At 56.0% G+C, this 17800-nt stretch overlaps 3 protein-coding genes across 5 annotated transcripts in view; 2 read left to right on the forward strand and 1 right to left on the reverse strand.

Annotated features, from left to right (window-relative positions):
- RAB44 (RAB44, member RAS oncogene family) overlaps window positions 1-6288 on the forward strand; it is a 30935-nt gene extending 24647 nt beyond the window's left edge. The window contains exons 10-14 of the mRNA XM_004424464.3: window positions 582-663; window positions 1724-1838; window positions 2899-3000; window positions 4509-4585; window positions 6049-6288. Coding sequence (XP_004424521.2) covers window positions 582-663; window positions 1724-1838; window positions 2899-3000; window positions 4509-4585; window positions 6049-6139 — 467 coding nt within the window. The 3' untranslated portion in view covers window positions 6140-6288. The remainder of the gene's footprint in view (window positions 1-581; window positions 664-1723; window positions 1839-2898; window positions 3001-4508; window positions 4586-6048) is intronic.
- A 4203-nt stretch (window positions 6289-10491) lies between these two features.
- Window positions 10492-11616, forward strand: LOC101406113 (allatostatin-A receptor-like). The gene has a single exon (XM_004424463.2). It carries the CDS (start codon window positions 10579-10581, stop codon window positions 11614-11616), a length of 1038 nt encoding a protein of 345 aa, XP_004424520.2. The 5' UTR covers window positions 10492-10578.
- A 2708-nt stretch (window positions 11617-14324) lies between these two features.
- The window catches only part of CPNE5 (copine 5), a 90679-nt gene continuing 87203 nt past the window's right edge, over window positions 14325-17800 (reverse strand). For all 3 annotated transcript variants that reach the window (XM_004424202.3, XM_014782759.2, XM_087438524.1), the window contains 3 exons: window positions 17723-17780; window positions 17191-17264; window positions 14325-15993 (listed from right to left, as the gene is read on the reverse strand). In XM_004424202.3, coding sequence (XP_004424259.1) covers window positions 15775-15993; window positions 17191-17264; window positions 17723-17780 — 351 coding nt within the window. In that variant the 3' untranslated portion in view covers window positions 14325-15774. The remainder of the gene's footprint in view (window positions 15994-17190; window positions 17265-17722; window positions 17781-17800) is intronic.

Raw genomic sequence — 17800 nt, forward strand, 5'->3', positions numbered from 1 at the left:
ATGTGGGTCTTTCTGAATTGCCACCTTGCAGAAGAGGAAGGCGGGCTCAGAGAGGTGAAGTGACTTGCCTGAGGTCACACAGCTGGTACAGTGGCAGAGGGTGGACAACTCACAGCCTTGTCAGTCTTCCCTGAAGCCAGTGCTCCTCCTACCCTCTGGCTGCCTGTCTGCCCTGCTGTCTGGTTGAAGGGGGAAGATGCGTGCAATAATTAGGGAGCGAAACAAGGAGTAGTATAAAAATCAAACAATGAAACTGATTTTCCTGCGTGGCCTGAGGGATAAACATTGCTGTGCAGTCGGGAAGACAGCTGTGTTCGTGGAGGTCAGAACAACGCATGGTGCCTTGCGTTGGCACCTACATCGGGGTGCGGGAGTGAACCCCGTGGGCTAGGTGGTCAGGGAAGGCTTTTTGGAGGAGAGGGGCTCTGGAGGATGGATGGGCTTTGGAGAGCAGAGGGCAGCCCAGCAGCGGAAGGTTCCCATCCCACTGGTTGTCCCCCACTGGTGTTGGGGACAGGCCTTGGCTAGAAGTCCTGGATGGTAACTTGGAAGTAGGCCTAACCCGCCTCTGTGTGTCCTAGGAGTGGATTTTCGGGTCAAAACCCTGCTGGTGGACAACGAGTGCTTTGCACTGCAGCTCTGGGACACGGCTGGCCAGGAGAGGTGATGACACTGTCTACACTAGTAATATTGGGACCCGGGCTGAGCCCGGGGTGCGGGCAGTGGAGGGCAGCCCCAACCTTGAGGAACCAACGTGGGCAAGAGGCAACCGAGGGAAAAAGAGGCATCCGCCCCCTAAGATTCAGGGGGTCGGGGAAGGAGACATGCGTCGAGGCCCATGGGGGAGACCAGGCAGCAGACCCAGAGGCCCCCTCGGCCTGGCAGGGCATCTGTGAAGGTCATCCCAACATGGCCCTCGGGACGGCCGCCCAATCGCCTGTCCTGAAAACGCTGGCCTTCCACTTTCCAGTTAGGCGGTAGTGAGCAAACGTAAAATGTGAAAGGCACATCTTCTGTGACCCAACAGTTCCACTTCCAGAAACTCATTCTACTGACAAACTCACACGTGACTATAATGTCAAAGGGCCAAGACCGTCCTCAGCAACATCGTTTATATTACGAAACCTTGGGAACAACCTAAACGGCATCAGTAGTGGAGCGGTTAAGTAAGTTGGGCTCTGTCCACACAGTAGAATATTATGAAGCCACAAAAAAGATGCAAGACCCTCTTTATGGACCAATAGGGAAATACTTCCCAGACATTTTATTAATGGGAAAAAACAAAGTACAGATTACTGAACATTAGCGAGTACCGTAAGTGTTTTACACTGTATTTGTGTTAATTGGGACAAAGGGTGTGTGTGTGTATTATATGTATGCGTGTGCATGCACATATAAGTTTATGTATATTCATAAAATACCTCTGGAAAAATATTTAAGAAACTGGAAACCCTGGTCACCTCTGGGGAAGGGGAGTGGGTGGCTGCAGGTTGGGGGTAGGGTCGGGGGGACAGACTTTTCACTGGGTGCCTTTGGTACCTTTTGAAATTTGAGCCCTGAGAACCATTACCTATTCAACAATAACTACGCTGTCTGAAGGGGAGCAATTAGAAGTGGGAACGGTTGATTGTCCCACTTTGCAGATGGAGTGGCTGACGCCTAGAGAGGCCAGGGCCTGGGGTCAGCCCACCAGGCCTGGCCTCACACAAACTCTGGGCCCCAGGTACCACAGCATGACGCGGCAGCTGCTCCGCAAGGCCGACGGAGTGGTGCTCATGTACGACGTGACCTCCCAGGAGAGCTTTGCCCACGTGCGCTACTGGCTGGACTGTCTCCAGGTGAGCTGATGGCTGCTGGGGTTGGCCTCAGTTTTTGGAGTCAAGAGGGAGCTGGTATCCTGCCCACTCCCCCTATTCTCCTAGGATTATAAATGACATAACAGACACGTGGGTGACATGACTCACTGAGGGCGTGTGGCTGGATGGGCTGGGAGTATAGTAGCATAAAGAAACCACAACCACGTACTATGGCCTCCAAAACAAACTACTTCCTTTATCACATGAACATTTCTTTCCTACATACAGCAGCTCTGTGATGTCTTGTTAACACCTGGTAATAATGCAATTCTATTACTACTCGAGGTGATAACGCCTCTGTCCACGCATCTCTAGTTCTTTCCCCATGTACTTAACTGATACATATATACCGAAATTCTGCAGTAGGGGTATGAAGCAAGACATATTGTCTTCTCTCTAGAAGTTTCTAGTCTAGTTAAAGAGTTGCAAAAGAAGTGGGTAAGGTAATGTATGAGGGGAGCAGGGCTCTGGGGTCTGACAGGACCTAGGTTTGGACCCCAACTACCCCACCCCAACTCTGTGACCTTGGACAAGTGACTTAACCTCTCTGAGCTAGAAATTTCCAACTTCTCTCATAGAGGAGTTGTGGGGATTAACTGATATAATTGCTTTCAGCACAGCACCTGGTATACAGTAAGCACTCAGTAAACAGAGCTGTTATTATTATTGTCCATGAAACAATTAGGAAACGAGCCAAGGCAGCCTGTGTAATCAAGTGCTGGGCTGTTCAGCACAGACAGGAAGAGAGGGGCATGGGCAGGAGCAAACCAGGAGGGCTTCCTGGGGGAGGTGCCTTTGAGGTTGGCCTTGGAAAGTGGGTGACATGTTTGCAGGCAGAGAGGAGGGGCAGACTCACTGCAGATGGAAGGGGAAGCATCAAGGTGGAAGGGTGTGGAGTGAGTGTGACATGGAAAGGTGTGTGTGTATGTGCAGGGAGGAGGCACACGGTCAGTGTCCTGGAGGGCAGGACCAAATCCACCCAGGGCCTGGCACACAGCAGGCGCTCAGCGTGTGTGGCTGAGGGAGCGTGTTCTGTGTGCAGGAGGCGGGGCCGGACGACGTGGTCATCCTTCTCCTGGGAAACAAGACGGACTGCGAGGAGGAGCGGCAGGTGCCCACGGAGGCTGGGCAGCAACTGGCCCAGGTGAGCATCTGGGCATCGGACCCTCCCCCTGCCTGGACTGGGCAGACTCCTCCCTGGAGGGTAGTGAATAGGTCTTCCTGGCCTGGGCACCCAAGAAGGACCCATGGCCCATTCTCGCCCCTGTCCTGCCAAAGGCCAGGAGAGTGGACAGCAGCCTGGCCACGTCTACCTCCACCCACCCCGGCCTTAGACCCAAACACGAGGCTGTAACGGGGGGCCTGACGCTGAACCTCAATGTTGAATTAGCAGATCCCACACAATGTCCTGACTGCGTAAAAAAATCCTCAGAGTCAAAAGGTTTTAAAAGCTTCACTTAAAATTCCCAATCAAATCTTAACTTCGTCTCTGGTCTCTAATTAACATAACACTCCTTCTAATTTATTCTATCTTAAGACCCAAATTCTTTCCTGGGAAGATGGCATCAAAAACCCCACCCCCAGACGGTGGATACTACTTATTTACGAATAGAATTTGACCACATCCCAGAAAATCTGGAAAATAACAAAGAAGGAAAAAAGAATCACTCCCCGCCCGCCTCCGACCCACCCCTCCTGGCCTTTCCATGCTGTATTTCCTTCCTGTCTCCTCTCACTTCTCATGATCCTGAGTCATCACTGCGGCTCCTGGTTGGTGGGAATTTTTCCCTCTTAAAAGTAGTGGCTCATCTCTTTGACATAGTAATTCCTCCTCCAGGAACTTATCCTAAGAGAGAATCAGAAATAATAATCCCTCAGAGAATAACGTTAACGGATACCCGGGTATAATGTATAATCAAACATGTTTCTATGAGGATGTTCTTTACAGTATGATTTATCAGAACAAACATTTGGCAGCCGTTGGTGGTTAAATCGTAGAGGTTCCTGGGAGAGGCTAGCATTTGCCTTTAAGAATCCTGCTCTGGAAAAATATTTAAAGGTGTGGAGTGAATGCTTATAAATAAGGTGAAGTCAGGAAAGCAGGTGCCAATCTGGGCACAGGTTAGGCTGACCACTATGAGATGGCAGCGAGGGGACTGTTTGGGGCGCACCGAAACAGCGATTTCATAGGCTCTACCCCAACAGTCTAATGACATGTAGCCTATGCCCCCCAATAAAAGATTATATAAAACCGAATGGCAATATATACCCGAATAGCAGTTTATATTTTGTACTTATTCTTTTTTATGCTGTATTTTCTAATATTTCTCCCAATTAAATATTTTTTAAATCAAAAAAACATAACTAATGGTTTAAAAATGTCCCCAAGGGCATTTCTCCAAGTCGGGACACAGGCTTCCCTCTGTCACTCTGAGGGCTGTGGAATGTTCCGGGGCGACGTCTCTGACACCTTGGCCAGCCAGGGTGGAGGGACGGTGGGCAGCAGGGTGAGGCTGGGGACTGTGGCTGCCTCGCCTGCTGGGGTTGGCCTAGGGACGTACTGGGTGTGACTGTCTGACTGCCAGGCCTTTGGTGGTGGGGGCTGCGCCTAGACTCTCCCAGGCACCCACACCCCGTCTGTCTGGCCTGCAGGAGCTGGGGGTCTCCTTCGGAGAGTGCAGTGCTGCCTGGGGTCACAACATCCTGGAGCCCATGGTGACCCTGGCCCGGTGAGTGTGCCCCGCGCTCCCCACCCAGAATCCTCCCTGTGGGACAGGAGGCCACTCTGAGGAACACCTGTGACATCGTGGGGCTCACCAGTCTGGGGACGGAGGGAGAGCACCATGCAGAGAGCCTTCTGCCTCCAGTCCTACCAGTCCCATTAGCTGCATCACGTCCCAGAAGTCTCATGGCCCCTCTTTGAGCCTCAGTCTTCCCATCTGTAAAGCGCAGCCAGAGAGTCACTTTCCAGCTCCCCACCTTCTAGTAACTTCCAATGAATTTAGAATAAAATCCAAATGCCTCACAATGGGCTGCATCATCTCCAGTGCCATCATCCTGTCCCTGTGTGCACCTGCACACACACACACTCTCTCTCTCTCTCTTGCTAAGCTTCAGTCACTCAGAGGGGCCTCCCCCCCCAACTGTTCTGGATCATCATCCTCTGTTGTGTCCTTCACAGCCCTTCTTGACACACTGTAATTGCACAGGCCTTTGTCTGTTTCCTTGTCTGTTTCCTTGTTGCCGTCGGCCTCCCACACGGGAAGGTAGCTCCTAGCTCTGGGAGGACAGAGCCATGTCTGCTTGGTTCAGCCCCTCCCCCCATTCCCCGGCCTGGCACAGACTAGGTGCTCAATAAGTGATTGAAATGAGTCGGGGAAGGGGTATTAGACCGGAGGGTCTCTGAGTCCCCGCTCTGACGAAGCCGCTAGAGTGAGCTTGCTGAACTGTAAACCTGATCCCCCTACGATGCCCTCTGGCAGACAACTGCTCAGTAGCTTCCCTTTGCTTTAGGATAAAAGCCCCAGTTCCTGACTGTGGCTTCCAGGCCCACGGAGCCCTGAACCCCTTCTGTCTCCACGGCTTCTCTCTGGCCATTCAGTCCCTTAGGCTTTACGGTTTAGCACAGTGCCTGGCACACAGTAAACATGTTGTGAGTGAATGAATGAATGAGTGAAGGAATGAACTTTTTACTTTTACTTCCCCAACCCCCAGGCCCTCTCTTGACCCTGAGCCTTTCCCACCGCCTGGAATGCACCCCCCTTTTCTACTAGTGAACCCTTGTCCGCTGCTCCGTCTCAGCTCCGACGCTGCCTCCTTCATCCCGGAATCCAGGACTTGGTGTTAAGGCCCCCTGTGTGCTTCCCCACTCCTGGGTCCTGATCACTCTTCCCCTCTGTGTCTCCCTCACCACTCAAGGCAGGGACACGTTGGCTTCATTGTCGTCATCAGAGTCCCTTGCACAGGGCCTGGCACACAGTAGGCTGGAAAGAATGCCAGAAAAGAGACAGAAGGCCCAAGTCTCCCTGGCCCTATTTTCCTGGTGCCGTGTGGAACGCAGGGCAGGGGCAGAGCAGGTGGGAGAGGAAGCTCAGGGGGTGCAGCCCGCCAGCCCCCCAGCTGCACCCACGGGCCCTTCCCTGCTGCCCCCGGGAGGTGAGAGAGAGGACTGACGCCTGGGGTCGTCACACAGGTCACTCAAGATGCAGGAAGAGCGCCTGAAGAGCTCGCTGGTGGAGGTGGCCCCGGAGAGGCCACGGAAGAGAGCCGTCTGCTGCTTCTGACCCCCTGGCCCGGCCGGGTAGGACGGCCAGCCCCCGGGCTTCCTGCTCCTCAGCGCCTGTCCCACTGCCTGGACACAGCAACAACAGAGAGGGCCAGCTCGGCAGTTCAGGAAAATCCTCCCCAGGTCAGGACTCGGATCCCAGGGCAGGGGCGACGCTAACCTACCCTTCGCACTCCAGATGAGGCCTGTGATGGGTAAATAAGGCTGGGGCCGGGGCGGAGTTTAAAACTTTTTTTTTTTTTTTTTTTTGTGAGGAGATCAGCCCTGTGCTAACATCCGCCAATCCTCCTCTTTTTTTGCTGAGGAAGACGGCCCTGGGCTAACATCTGTGCCCATCTTCCTCCACTTTATATGGGACGCCGCCACAGCATGGCTTGCCAAGCAGTGCGTCGGTGCGCGCCCGGGATCCGAACCAGCGAACCCCGGGCCGCCGCAGCGGAGCGCGCGCACTTAACCGCTTGCGCCACCGGGCCGGCCCCTAAAACTTTTTAAAGAAAGGAAAAGTCTAGAAAAACAACTTAAGGAAAATACACCACAGTATTGGCCACATATCTCTGGGTGGTAAAATTATAGGGTGAATGTGCGGGGGTGTTATTTTCCTTTTTATATGTATTTGTATTTTCAGATCTACAGTGACTGGGTATTCCTTATATAATCAGAAATAAAAATAAATGCTGAGAGGAGGGAAAGAAACTTTTCAAGCGGCTTGCTTTGGTGCTGATTACGAATCGGTCTAGCATGTTAATGACAAAGTACTCTGTTCATTAAAGCAGCCCCACTGTCCGGGCCGGGCACAGCTGGCGAACCCCGTCTCACTCACCGTATCTGTTTGCTAGTGTGGGGTGTCTTCTGAGCAGAATCCGATTCCTGGGGAAGAGCAGTGTTCTGATAGCCCCTGATATGCCCCCTTCCCCCTCCCCCGTCTCCCTGAACCCCAACCCCACTCCCTTTCCCCAAGATCTGCCTCTAAGTGGTCACATTCGGGGATCCCGCCCCCTACCCCAAGGCCATGGTGTCCCCTGGGGCAGCCCCCTGCCCTGAGGTGTCACTTTCTGGATGCCCTCGAGGTGCAGCTGGGGTGTGGCTGATGGTGCCTGGGGAGCAGCCAGGGAAACTGGATTCAGATCACTCATGGGCTCCTCTTTGGAACTTTCGTGGGAGTTCCCAGAATTGCACAACATTTGCCTCGTGAAAGATGGCTGCACATGGTAACCGGGGCTGCGTTTTCAGTGCCCTTGGGGATCCTGCTTTAAGAGCCTGAGAGAGACGGCCTCTCAGTGTTGGACTATCTCCTGTCATCTGTGTTTGCTGCAAAGTTGTCTGTCTCCTCTTACCGTTAACCACAATAATGCTCACCGTGTTCGAGCCCAGTGTGTGCAAGGTGCTGAGTTTGGAACCTTGTAATCATTCGGGTACCAGTGAATTCTGCAGCTGAATCAGAGGAAACCCCAGTGTCACAGAGAGACAAGCAAAGACAGCTCAGGAGACAGACGTGCAGAGAGAGAACGAAGGAGAAAGAGGGAGGGCAGGAGATAGGGGACAGGGCCTTCCTGCTTGTTTAATCAAAGTCTCCACTCTTGGCCCCTATCCCTCTGCTCAATTCTAAAAGGGACGCTTCAGCAGCAGTAAGCTCTCTGTCACTAGAGGCATACAAAGCAGAAGCCAGGTGACGCTTGGCAAGAGGTGAGGTGGAGAAGATTCAGGCATCAGAAGCTACCAAAGGTTGGATCCGATGTCCTTAATGGACCCCATTCAACCTTTAGACTATCTGCGGGGTGATTCCTGTGATCCAGCCAGTTCTCTCACTGGACCGCCTCACTGATTCTTTCTTACCCCCAATGTCTTCTCTTTCCACGGATCCTCTCCATCAGCCCACAAGCCTCTCCCTGATCCGAGCAATTTTTAGGCTGTAGTATATTCGGAGAAAGACAGAGAGAAAGACAGAGAGACGGGGAGATGGAGAGGTGGGCTTGCAGTGAGTGATGCCCGGCCCTGGGCGAGGGTGGGGACAGGTCCTGCTGTTGCTAATGGCCTTCTCTCTGGGGTCTGGGGCCCTGGCAGGCACCGACACCTCTGTCCTGTGGGCCCGTGAGCTAATGAGGCAGGCAGGCAGGCTGTGATTCCTGGGAGAGCTGGCAGAGTGGATAGAGCCCCTGTCCTTTGGGGGACCCAGTACAGAAGTGGCCCCCGGGCCTGCCCCTCCCATCTCAGCTCTGCCCCGGCCTCAGGCAGCTGGCTCAGGTTCCCTAGAGGTGGGTGCTAGAAAGGACTGCACACCTGCCCAGAGCCCTCTCTTGGCTTTGTCGGGCTAGATCCAGCTTCTGTGCAGAGTACAGCCGTGGAGGGGCTGCCAGTCTTTCCCGGTGTCAAAGGGCTCCAAGTCAGCAAGCAGGGCCCAGGAACCTCAGAGCAGCACGAAGCTGGTGAGGAGAGCAGCAGGAGGGACTCAAGGTAGACTTCAGAGTGAACTTCCAGGCAAATGGTGAGTTCTCAGGCCATGTCAGCCAAGGGGGCTCTGGTCACAACTTAGCTTGAGGCTGATTAAGAAAAGGAGGGTGGGACTGGGCTGATGGAGCTCAGGGTGAGGAGTGAGAAGGGGAAGGCAGGAGGATAAAACAGAGCCTGGGCAGGGGTGTTAGGGAAGAGAGCTTTGGGAACTGAGGGTGGGCAGGAGCAGAACAACAGCCATCATTTGCCAAGCACCTACTACGTGCCAGGCACTTAACTTGTATTACCTCATTTAATCCTCACATCAACCCTATGAGACTGGGCTTGTTATTCCATTTTACACATGAGGAAAGTGAGGCATAGAGGACTGAGTATCTTGTCCACAGTCACACAGCCAGCAAGTGGTGGTGGGGGCGTTTTGAACCCAGGCTCCAGCGCCCACAAGCTTACCCGTGAAGTTATGGAGCGTCTCATAGGCAGGTAAGGACACTTGGGTGGAGCAGGGGCCAGGTCCTCAAGCCTGTCTTTCCCTCTCCCCATCCCTCTCCTCTTCCCTCTCTCTTTCCCTCCTCACCCTCCAGTCAGGTCACTGCAGGCAGGGCTGGGCCAGGTGGAAGAAACAAACAAGCGGTGACAAATGCTGAGAGAGGGGCTCAAATACAGCTTTCATCCAGGGCAGTCAGGGTGTTGGGGCTGGAGCCTCATTCCTCCTTCCCCTGCAGGCCCTGGAACTGAGACCCAGGAGGGGTGTAGGTGGCAGAATTTGCAGAGGTCCCCTCTCCAGTCTCTTCTCGGCTGCCCTCAGGCAGGTTGCTGCCATGGCGCCCAGAGACCAAGCAAGTCTCCTAGGCAGGGCTCTGCAGGAGGGGCTCGGGGGACCCCAGCCCTGGCTCTGAGCCGGATAGAGAGGAGTCTCTCCAGCCCCCACCCCCAGTGCAGGAGAAAAGGGGATGGGGACTAGAATCAGGACTCCAGTGTCTTGTTTGCTGCTGGATCCCAGAACCTGGCTCAGGGTAAGCGCTCAGGAAATATTTATTTGTTGAGTTAATGGGCAAGTCTCTCCTCACTAAAGCTGGGGGTCCCGGCCTGGTCTGCGGGGTGGCAGGCGGAGACATCGGCCCCTGGGATGACTCTGGGATGCCTAGACCCCATCTCCCGGCCTGAGTCCTCTCAGTCGGGGGCTCCCCATGTCTTCAGCGTGGGAAGGAGGGGGAGTGAGGAGGAAGATCTGACAGCTGGGGTGCAGCGCTCTCCCTCCTGCCCCCCCTGCCCGCCCCCCCGCCAGGCGCCAGCACCGCACAAGTGTAGAGGGCACGGCTCCCGAACTGGTCTGCCCCTTACAGTCATCTGGGATCTTTCAAAGCCCAGACCAATCAAATCACATCTCTGGGGGTGGGACCCCTGCATTAGTATTTTTGAAACTCCTCAGATGACTCCAATGTGCAGGGAACCACTGGTAGGGGCGTTATGCCTTCTCAAAGCCCTTGCACATGGACCTTCGTACTTGAACTTCAAATAAAAATCTGCTTGTTTCACAGGCAGGGCAAGGTTTTGTTTAAAAAACATCATATACATATATATGATATTCATTTATCAGATTTAATTTGTACTCCCTGCAGAAATTTTAGAAATAGAAATTAAAAAGAAGAAAATGAAAATTACCTGAATCTCGCCCTTTAGCGACAGTTCCTGTTGACATCTGTTTTATTCTCTTTATTTCCTCACTTATTTACGGTTGAGGAAACTGAGGTAGAGAAACATTAGGTAATTTTCCCAAGGTCATGGAGCTACCAAGGAGAAGGGTCGGGATTTGAACCCAGGGCGTTGACGAGCCTGTCCCATCAGGTTGTTGTGAGGTCTAAAGGGGCTAATGCATGCCAGGGCACCCACTGGACGCAGGGTCTGGGAAAGGAGGGGGGCTCAACAGGGAAGGAGGGGGGCGGCCTCGGGCTGGTTTCTACGCTGTCCTTGTGTGTCCAGAGCAGCAGGATGGAGCCCAACACCACGGTCACCGCGGGGCTCAGAGCCACACCCGAGCCACTGCTCCGACTCGTCTTCGCCGGGGTCTGCGGCCTCATCCTGCTGGTGGGGCTGCTGGCCAACGGGCTCATGCTGCTGGTGGTGGGCCGGGGCCCCGGCGCCCCCTGCCCGCTCCTTGCCCTGACGGACAGCCTCATGGTGAACATCACGGTGTCCGACCTGCTCTTCCTGGCCTGCGTGGTGCCGGTGCTTCTGCTGAGCTTCCTGAGGCGCGACTGGTGGCTGGGCCCAGCGGTCTGCACCATCAGCCAGGCCACCAACAATGCCACCATGTTCTGCACCTTCTACAGCATGGTGGCCACGGCTCTTCTGCGCCATGTGGCAGTGGCCCGGCCTGATGCGGCCCTCCCGTCCAGCCGGGGTGCCTGCCTGCTTCTCTGTGGGGCCATGTGGGTCCTGGGCCTCACTGCGTCCTTGCCCAACTGGCTGTTCCAGCGAGTCGTGGTGGAGGAGGAGGCAGTGGGGGTGCGGGCCTGCCTCCTGCTCCCGAGCCCCACTCGGACCTCCTGCTACTTCACGCTCCTGGGAGCCCTGGCCTTCCTGCCATGCATGCTGGGGCTGGGCTGCTCTTTCAGCCACGTGGGCTGGCTCCTGTGGACACAGCCCCGTGGCCCCATGGGGGAGAGCACCCGGGAGCACCAGGAGAACACGGGGCTCATCCTTATAGTGCTGGTGGTCTTCGTGCTGATGTGGGGGCCCTGCTCCGTGCTGGGCTATGTAGCAGCCGTGAGGGGCCTGCCTGCCACAACGACGGCTTTCGTGGCATCCAGCCTCTGCACCATCCTGGCCTACTCCAATTGTACCGTCAGCCCCATCCTCTGCTTCTACCTCTCCCGCCCCTTCCGGGCAGGGCTCAGGGACCTCTTCTGCAGGCAGACGGCAGCCAGGCACCCCAGGGGCCTGGGAGGGGCTGCTATGGTGATGGAGAGCATCCAGCCAGGCCATGATAGGGCCCCGGGAGACGGGTGGGGTCTGGCGGGCGTCTGAGAGGAAAGGCTGATGGGAGGCTGAGATTTAAGAGAGCCGGGAAGACCCTTAGTGACATTAGAGCCCATCCCCTCCGTTTTACTGGTGGGGAGACAGATGCAGAAAGGGCAGGTGGCCCAGCAAAGGTGACACAGCAACTAAATGGCAACCAGGTCGATGTTCCCATTCCACCTCGGGGCTCAGATACCTATAGGCTCTACTACTTTCTAGTTGTATGACCTTGAACAAGTCCCTTAACATCTCTGTGCCTCGGTTTTCTCATCTGGAAAATGGGATAATGCTAGTACCTTCTTCACAGGGCTGTTATGAAGATAAACTTACTTAACACATGTAAAGTGCCTAGAAGATGCCTGGTGCTTAGTAAGTGAGTATGAGTGTTGGTCATTACTGTTCTTGTTATCATTTTTTTATTAATTCAGGGGCATCTGAGTGGACAAGAGGGTGGTAAAGGGACTTCCAAAGGCAGAGAAGTTGGGTAGAGGAATGATCTGGGGGCTGACAGCCTGGGGTCCTTAATCCTGAAGGCCTGGGGATTGAGTGGGGGTGAGGGGAGGGGCCAGCCACAGCCTGGGTGGAGGGTCACAGCCGAGGAGAGCCTTTCAGCCGCCTCTCCCTTCTCTGCCTGCCCTCCCCCAGCTCTGTCACACCCACCTCTCAGCCCAGGAAGGGAACACAAAGTCAACCACGCAACAAGAGTCTGGTCCTGTGAGTTTCTGAACGCCCTCCTTTCCTCCCTGTAGTTTCTCTTCCCAACATGGCTGGAGCAGGGGCTCCTTTTGAGGCCCCTTCTTTCTCTTCAGAGCCAACTGGAGGTCTCCATTCTTCCCATCTCCTCTGAGAAATCCCCAAACTCCATGCCCTCCCTCTGGCCCCCTGTGAGCTGGCCTCAGGCTTCTCTACTGGCCTAGGAACCAGGGAGATCTTCTCTACTGAAATTCCCAAGACAACACATTCTGCTTGGTAATAGTGTTACAGCTAAACACACACGCACACTGACTTTGTGGTCAAAAAGTTTGGGAAACATTGGGTTGAACCAAGTCAAACTGGTCTCTGTGCTATAGGACTTATCAGAGCCTTGAATACCCTAAAGGGCAGTGGGACTCTCTGAGAGGGGCTCCGAGCAGGCAGCTCCCCAAAATCCATGCCAGGGAACCAGTGTTCCCTGGAACACACCTTGGGAAAGAACCCAGGAGAGAAGCTACAGTGTGGAGCAGTAAAAATCCTCTCGGTGCCCCAGGGCAGTGGCTCTGAGCCTCATTCCTCTGCCAGGTGGCATCTCCTCCAGACCCTTTCCCACGACGCCCAAAGTGAGGTTAAAAGGGCCGCTGGTTACGAGAACTTCCCTCTTCCTGAGTTGTGACCCCACCCGGTTCCCACTCAAAACGTATTGGAAAGCCAGTCAGAGGGGCATCTAATTACAGGGACGGCATGAATCAGCTCTAATTTACTATCAAATCATAAGAAGTAAACAAGTCCCAAACTTTAGTGTAATTAGTACCAAGTTTCTTGTGATGTGCAGATTGAGAATGGCTGCCTGGAGAGCGGATCCGAGAGCAAACTTGCCAGACAAGGGAGCAGGCCCCTTCCCTGTGATCCTGGTCCCTGAGGGCCACAGGGATTTACATGTGAAGAGGGACAAGGAGGAAAACGGTGTTAATGTGCACGTAAAGTGCAGCAGGTCCCCTGCACATCACACACTTCACGTGTGCATACCTACATGCCACTCCGATGGCCGCATAATAATCCTGCAAGGGAGGAGTGATGGTCCCATCGCACAGAGGAGCAGGAACTCATCCTGGGGACATGGCCTGTGAGTTGTCCAGGCTGCGCCAGAAGGCCCCCTTGGGTGCCCACAGGCCCTGGGCCCTCCCGCTGGCTTGGCATCGCTACCCCAGGGTTGTGGGATTTCCTTGCTCTTTGCTCCAGAGCTGCGGGGTAGCCCCCTGCGGGTGCAACTGTGTGTGTCCGTGTCTCCAGACCTGAGCCGGGCCTGGCAGTAACACTCAGTAAATACTTGTGGAGATGAGTGACTGGGGGATCAAACGCAATGAAGGGACCCATTTATTTCAGAGAATAATCTGATCATGTTACTCCTCTCTCTCACCTCCTCACCATGGCCTACAAGGCCCTATGCATTCTGGATTCTTCACTTCCCTGACCCCATCTCCTGCACTCTCCCCTCCTTAGTGCAGCTCCAACCACATTGGCCTCCTTGCCGTCCTTCAAACACACTAAGCATGCTCCCACCTCAGGGCCTTTGCACTTGCTGTTTCCTCTATGTGGGGCCCTCTGGCCTCAGATATCAGCCTGCCTCCCTCTCTCATTGAGGGCTCATCTTAACTGTCACCTCCTCAGAGAGGCCCTCCCTGACCACCTCATCTAAAATATCACCCTGTCACTATCTTCTTATTCTTGTTTGTAACTCTTATCACCACCTGCAAATACGGTATTTACCTATTTATGTGCTTACTGTGTGTTCCCCCGTCTTATTTTTGTGTTTGCTGCGAGCTCTATGCGGAGGCAGGCCTGTGTTTTGTTCACTGCTGCATCCCCAGTGCCTAGCATAGACCCGGGCACATTGTAGCTGCTCAGTAAATCCAGCTGAAAAGAATTGAAGAAAGAGAGAGAGAAGAACCCGGACTCTGTCACACAGCACCATCTGTGCTATTTTTCACAGGAGAAAGGAAAACAGGGAAGCTTAGTAAAAGAACCAAGTTTACTTCAGTTTAAGGCAAATTCCACACAGAGACTGTCTCAGAGACGGGCACGGGACCAGACAGTGTAGAAACACCACCATCATGCATGACAGGAAGGGAGCGGTGTGGGGCAGCAGATGGGGGTGGGGGGGGCTGGTCTCTGTCCAGGCACGGGAGGCTCAGAGGGCCGAGGAGCCCCATGCGGCAGGAGAGACTGGCATGCATGACCTGCTCCCCACGTGGGTAAAGGCTGGGCGGCTGGGAGGGCCCACCTTTCCCACAGCAGGGGCAGGGACCCTGGCTCAGACGGCAGAGCCCAAGCTGAAGGACTAGGGTGGATCTGGGGTGACAGCTTGGAACAGGGTGGACCTAGAGCCAAGACGGCCTGGGGGAGGGGGCTGCACTGGTGAGGAGTGGGATGGGGGAGCTGGCCACGGGATGAATGGACTCTCGGGACATCAGAGCTGAAGGTAAACCCGGGACCACCTGGTCAACCCTCTTGCCTCACAGACGTGGAAACCGAGACCCAGAAGGCAGAAGGGCCTGGCTTGGGTTCCCACAGCAGGCAGGGCCGGAGGCAGGGCTTGAACTCAGGACTCCCGTCTCCTATCCCCGTGGGATAGAGGGGCAGTGTGGGAGTACAGAGGCTGGGCTGCTCCTTGCCCAGGCCTCCAGGTGGACAGCAGGGAGTGGGCACCAAGGACCCTGAGCAGCCTCTGGGGGGAGGAGGGAAGTCAACTGTGGAGGCGTCCGTGAGCCCATACCAAGGAGAAGCCTGTGGATCTGTGTGTCTGGAACCAGTGTCATCCTGGGCTTGAGAGGCACCAGAAAGGACTCTGTGCCTGAAAAGCCCCCATTCCTGGCCCATCATGGGGCCTACGGTCCACCCTCACAGCCTCTCCTTCACAGTCTGCAAGGCTCCCACTGCACGCAAGCGTCCCGGGGGAAGTCACATGCTCAGGCATTCCTGCAAACCCATCAGCCTCACGGGGCTCACTGGAACTAGGGACACGACAGATACTGCGGGGGTGGGGGGGTGGTTAGGGGCCAGGTATAGGAGTAGACACCACAGGAGGGGGCAGGACGGGGCCTGGAGGAGGGGGGCCCAGCCCAGGCTTCAGGGTGATACAGGAGCACAGGGATTGCCCAGGTGGGCTGAGGGGGACCCCAAATTCCTGATTGTTAACAACTTCCTGGCTGGGCTAGAACCAGGTGTCAGGGGGAGAAAAGAAGAGCAGGGGCTCAGAACCGCACCTCCACCACCAGTACTCCCCAACTCCCTAGATTTGGAGCGTCAGCGAAGCCAGGAAATTGGGGAGGAGTCTCCAGAGGCCCCGCCCCCTGCCGGCCTCCCAGGCATACGCGTTCCAAAGGCTGGGCGGGGCGGACTGTAGGGGGGTCTGGGGCTCCCGCCCAGCCTTCTGCCGGCCTCCCCAGGCCCCAGCCCTGCCACAGGCCAGGCTCAGATGTGCGTGTGCAGGGGGGAGGCAGGGGGCGTGCGGACCGGGGACTGCGGGGGCGAGTGCGCGGGGGCGGCGGGCGGGGGGCGCGGGCGGATGCCCTGCGCCTTCATATAGGACACCAGCTGGTCGGGGATCTCCGCCAGCACGTCGCGGGCCAGGCGCGCCATGCTCAGCACGTGGTTGCCCGTGCGGTCCACGTAGTCCCTGAAGGGCACGAACTGGCCAGGGGGGAAGGCAGGGTCAGGCGAGCTCTCCTGCCGGACGCTAGCCCGCCAAACTCCAGGCCTGGGATCCTGTCCCCCTCCTCCCCAGCCTCTGCCCACATCACTCAACCCCTGCCCCTCGTGGTGAATTCTCGTAGCCACTGCTGTTTCACTCACTCAAGGAACACTTATGAGCCCCTAGTCCATGCCGGGAGGCACCCCTGAACAAGAGTCCTTAACCTCCCGAGTCCTGGCACCAAGCACAGGCGCTCAGCCGGCACTCAGGAAAGGCTGAAGGAACCCCCTGGCTTCCGGAAATGGGCTCTCCCATCTTCCCCGCTCTCAGGCAGAGCCCTCTCTGCCTCTGGCCCTGCTTCTCAAAACCCTTTCCTCTCTGGGCGAACGCCTAAAGTCAGGTCCCTCCGGCTTCCCCCAGGGGTGCCCCCCACCCCTGAGAGCCTCAGGCTCCCTCCTGACTCCAGGGCCTTGCACAGCCGGCTCCCGCCTCCCAGGCTGCCCTGGCTCTGGTTTCTAGCCCCCTTTGTTGGTCTCCACACCTGAAATGGCCCCTCCCCCACTCCGGGTTTTTTAATCCAGGGGGTATGGAAAATGTTAGTTTTTTATTCCAAATCGCCTAAGCACCAGGGACTCAGTCTGCGCCAGGTTCAAGGAGGGATGTGCTTACTGAGGTACACTGTGAGGCTTGACTGGGCAGGGACTCCCTGAGGACAAAGGCCTGTCTGCTCATTACATTTGCCCTCCTACTTGGAGATATTAAGCCACGGACTCCATGGACCGAGCGCCGCCCATTCTTGGAGAGGGCTGCAGCAACACTAAGGGCACCGCCTCCGCCACTGGGGGGTTTGCCATCTCTGGCAAGGCAGCCCAGCAGAAGGTGCAAGCACTCAGGGTCTGTGCTCTGCAAGAGACCGTGGGGCCCGGGGCGCAGGGAGGGTACAGCAGAGCATTCTGGTCGGGGCTTCAACAATGTCAGGGGTGAGTCCCAGACATGGCAGAGAGGGGACCAGCCCACAGAGAAGTGTGACCCAAGGACTGACTCCTGTGCCCTTCTGTGGTGGCCAGGCCACTCTGGGGCTCCCAGGGCCCCCTCCAGGGCCCCTTTCCAGAGAAGCCTTCAGAAGGGGGTGTGAGGTCAGCCTGGCTAGAGGGGCTCTAGAATTTGCCACGGGGCAGGCAGGGTCTGGGCTTCACCTGGACGATGTCCCGCTCGGCCAGCTTCCCCCGGGAGGAGATCCGTACGTCATCACCGTCCAGCTCCACCATGGCTGTGTGGGGAGGAATGGCATGGGGGTGGGGGAAGTTAATGGTGGGCACCTGGGCCTGGCAGGACAGAGGACTTGTCCTCCAATCCCAGGCCAATTCAGGGCAGAGACTGTTGGACCAGACTCCCATGTTAGAGATGAGGAAACTGAGGCCAGGAGACAGGAGGAGCCCAACGAGGTGAGTCTCAGACTTCCAGCCCAGCGGTCCAGCTCCCCCACCCTCCCCAGGCTCCCAGGGTTGGAGGAGAGAGGAGTGACTCAGGGCCGCCTCCCCACAGCCTTGGGTTGTGGGCGTGGGGTGCACACCCTGACACTCCCCTCCCTGTGCAAACAAACGCACCCTCACTCCCTGCCTGCTTACCCAGTCACCCACGCCCAGGCGTGCTCTCTCACTATTTTGGGAAGGGTCATTCCCAAGGGCCTGAGTCTCTGGGGAAACATCTAGGGGGATGGGGACTCACCATCGAACTCCGCCTGGCCCACGCCGATGATGATGATGGACATGGGGAGTTTGGCAGCCTGGGAGAGAGCATGGAGGA

Source organism: Ceratotherium simum, chromosome 13, assembly GCF_057802395.1.
Source record: "Ceratotherium simum simum isolate JZ-2026a chromosome 13, ASM5780239v1, whole genome shotgun sequence".
Taxonomy (NCBI): Eukaryota; Metazoa; Chordata; class Mammalia; order Perissodactyla; family Rhinocerotidae; genus Ceratotherium; species Ceratotherium simum.

What these genes read in the sequence shown, in the direction of transcription:
- LOC101406113 (XM_004424463.2), top strand. Translation starts at nt 10,579, where the DNA reads ATGGAGCCCAACACCACGGTCACCGCGGGGCTCAGAGCCACACCCGAG.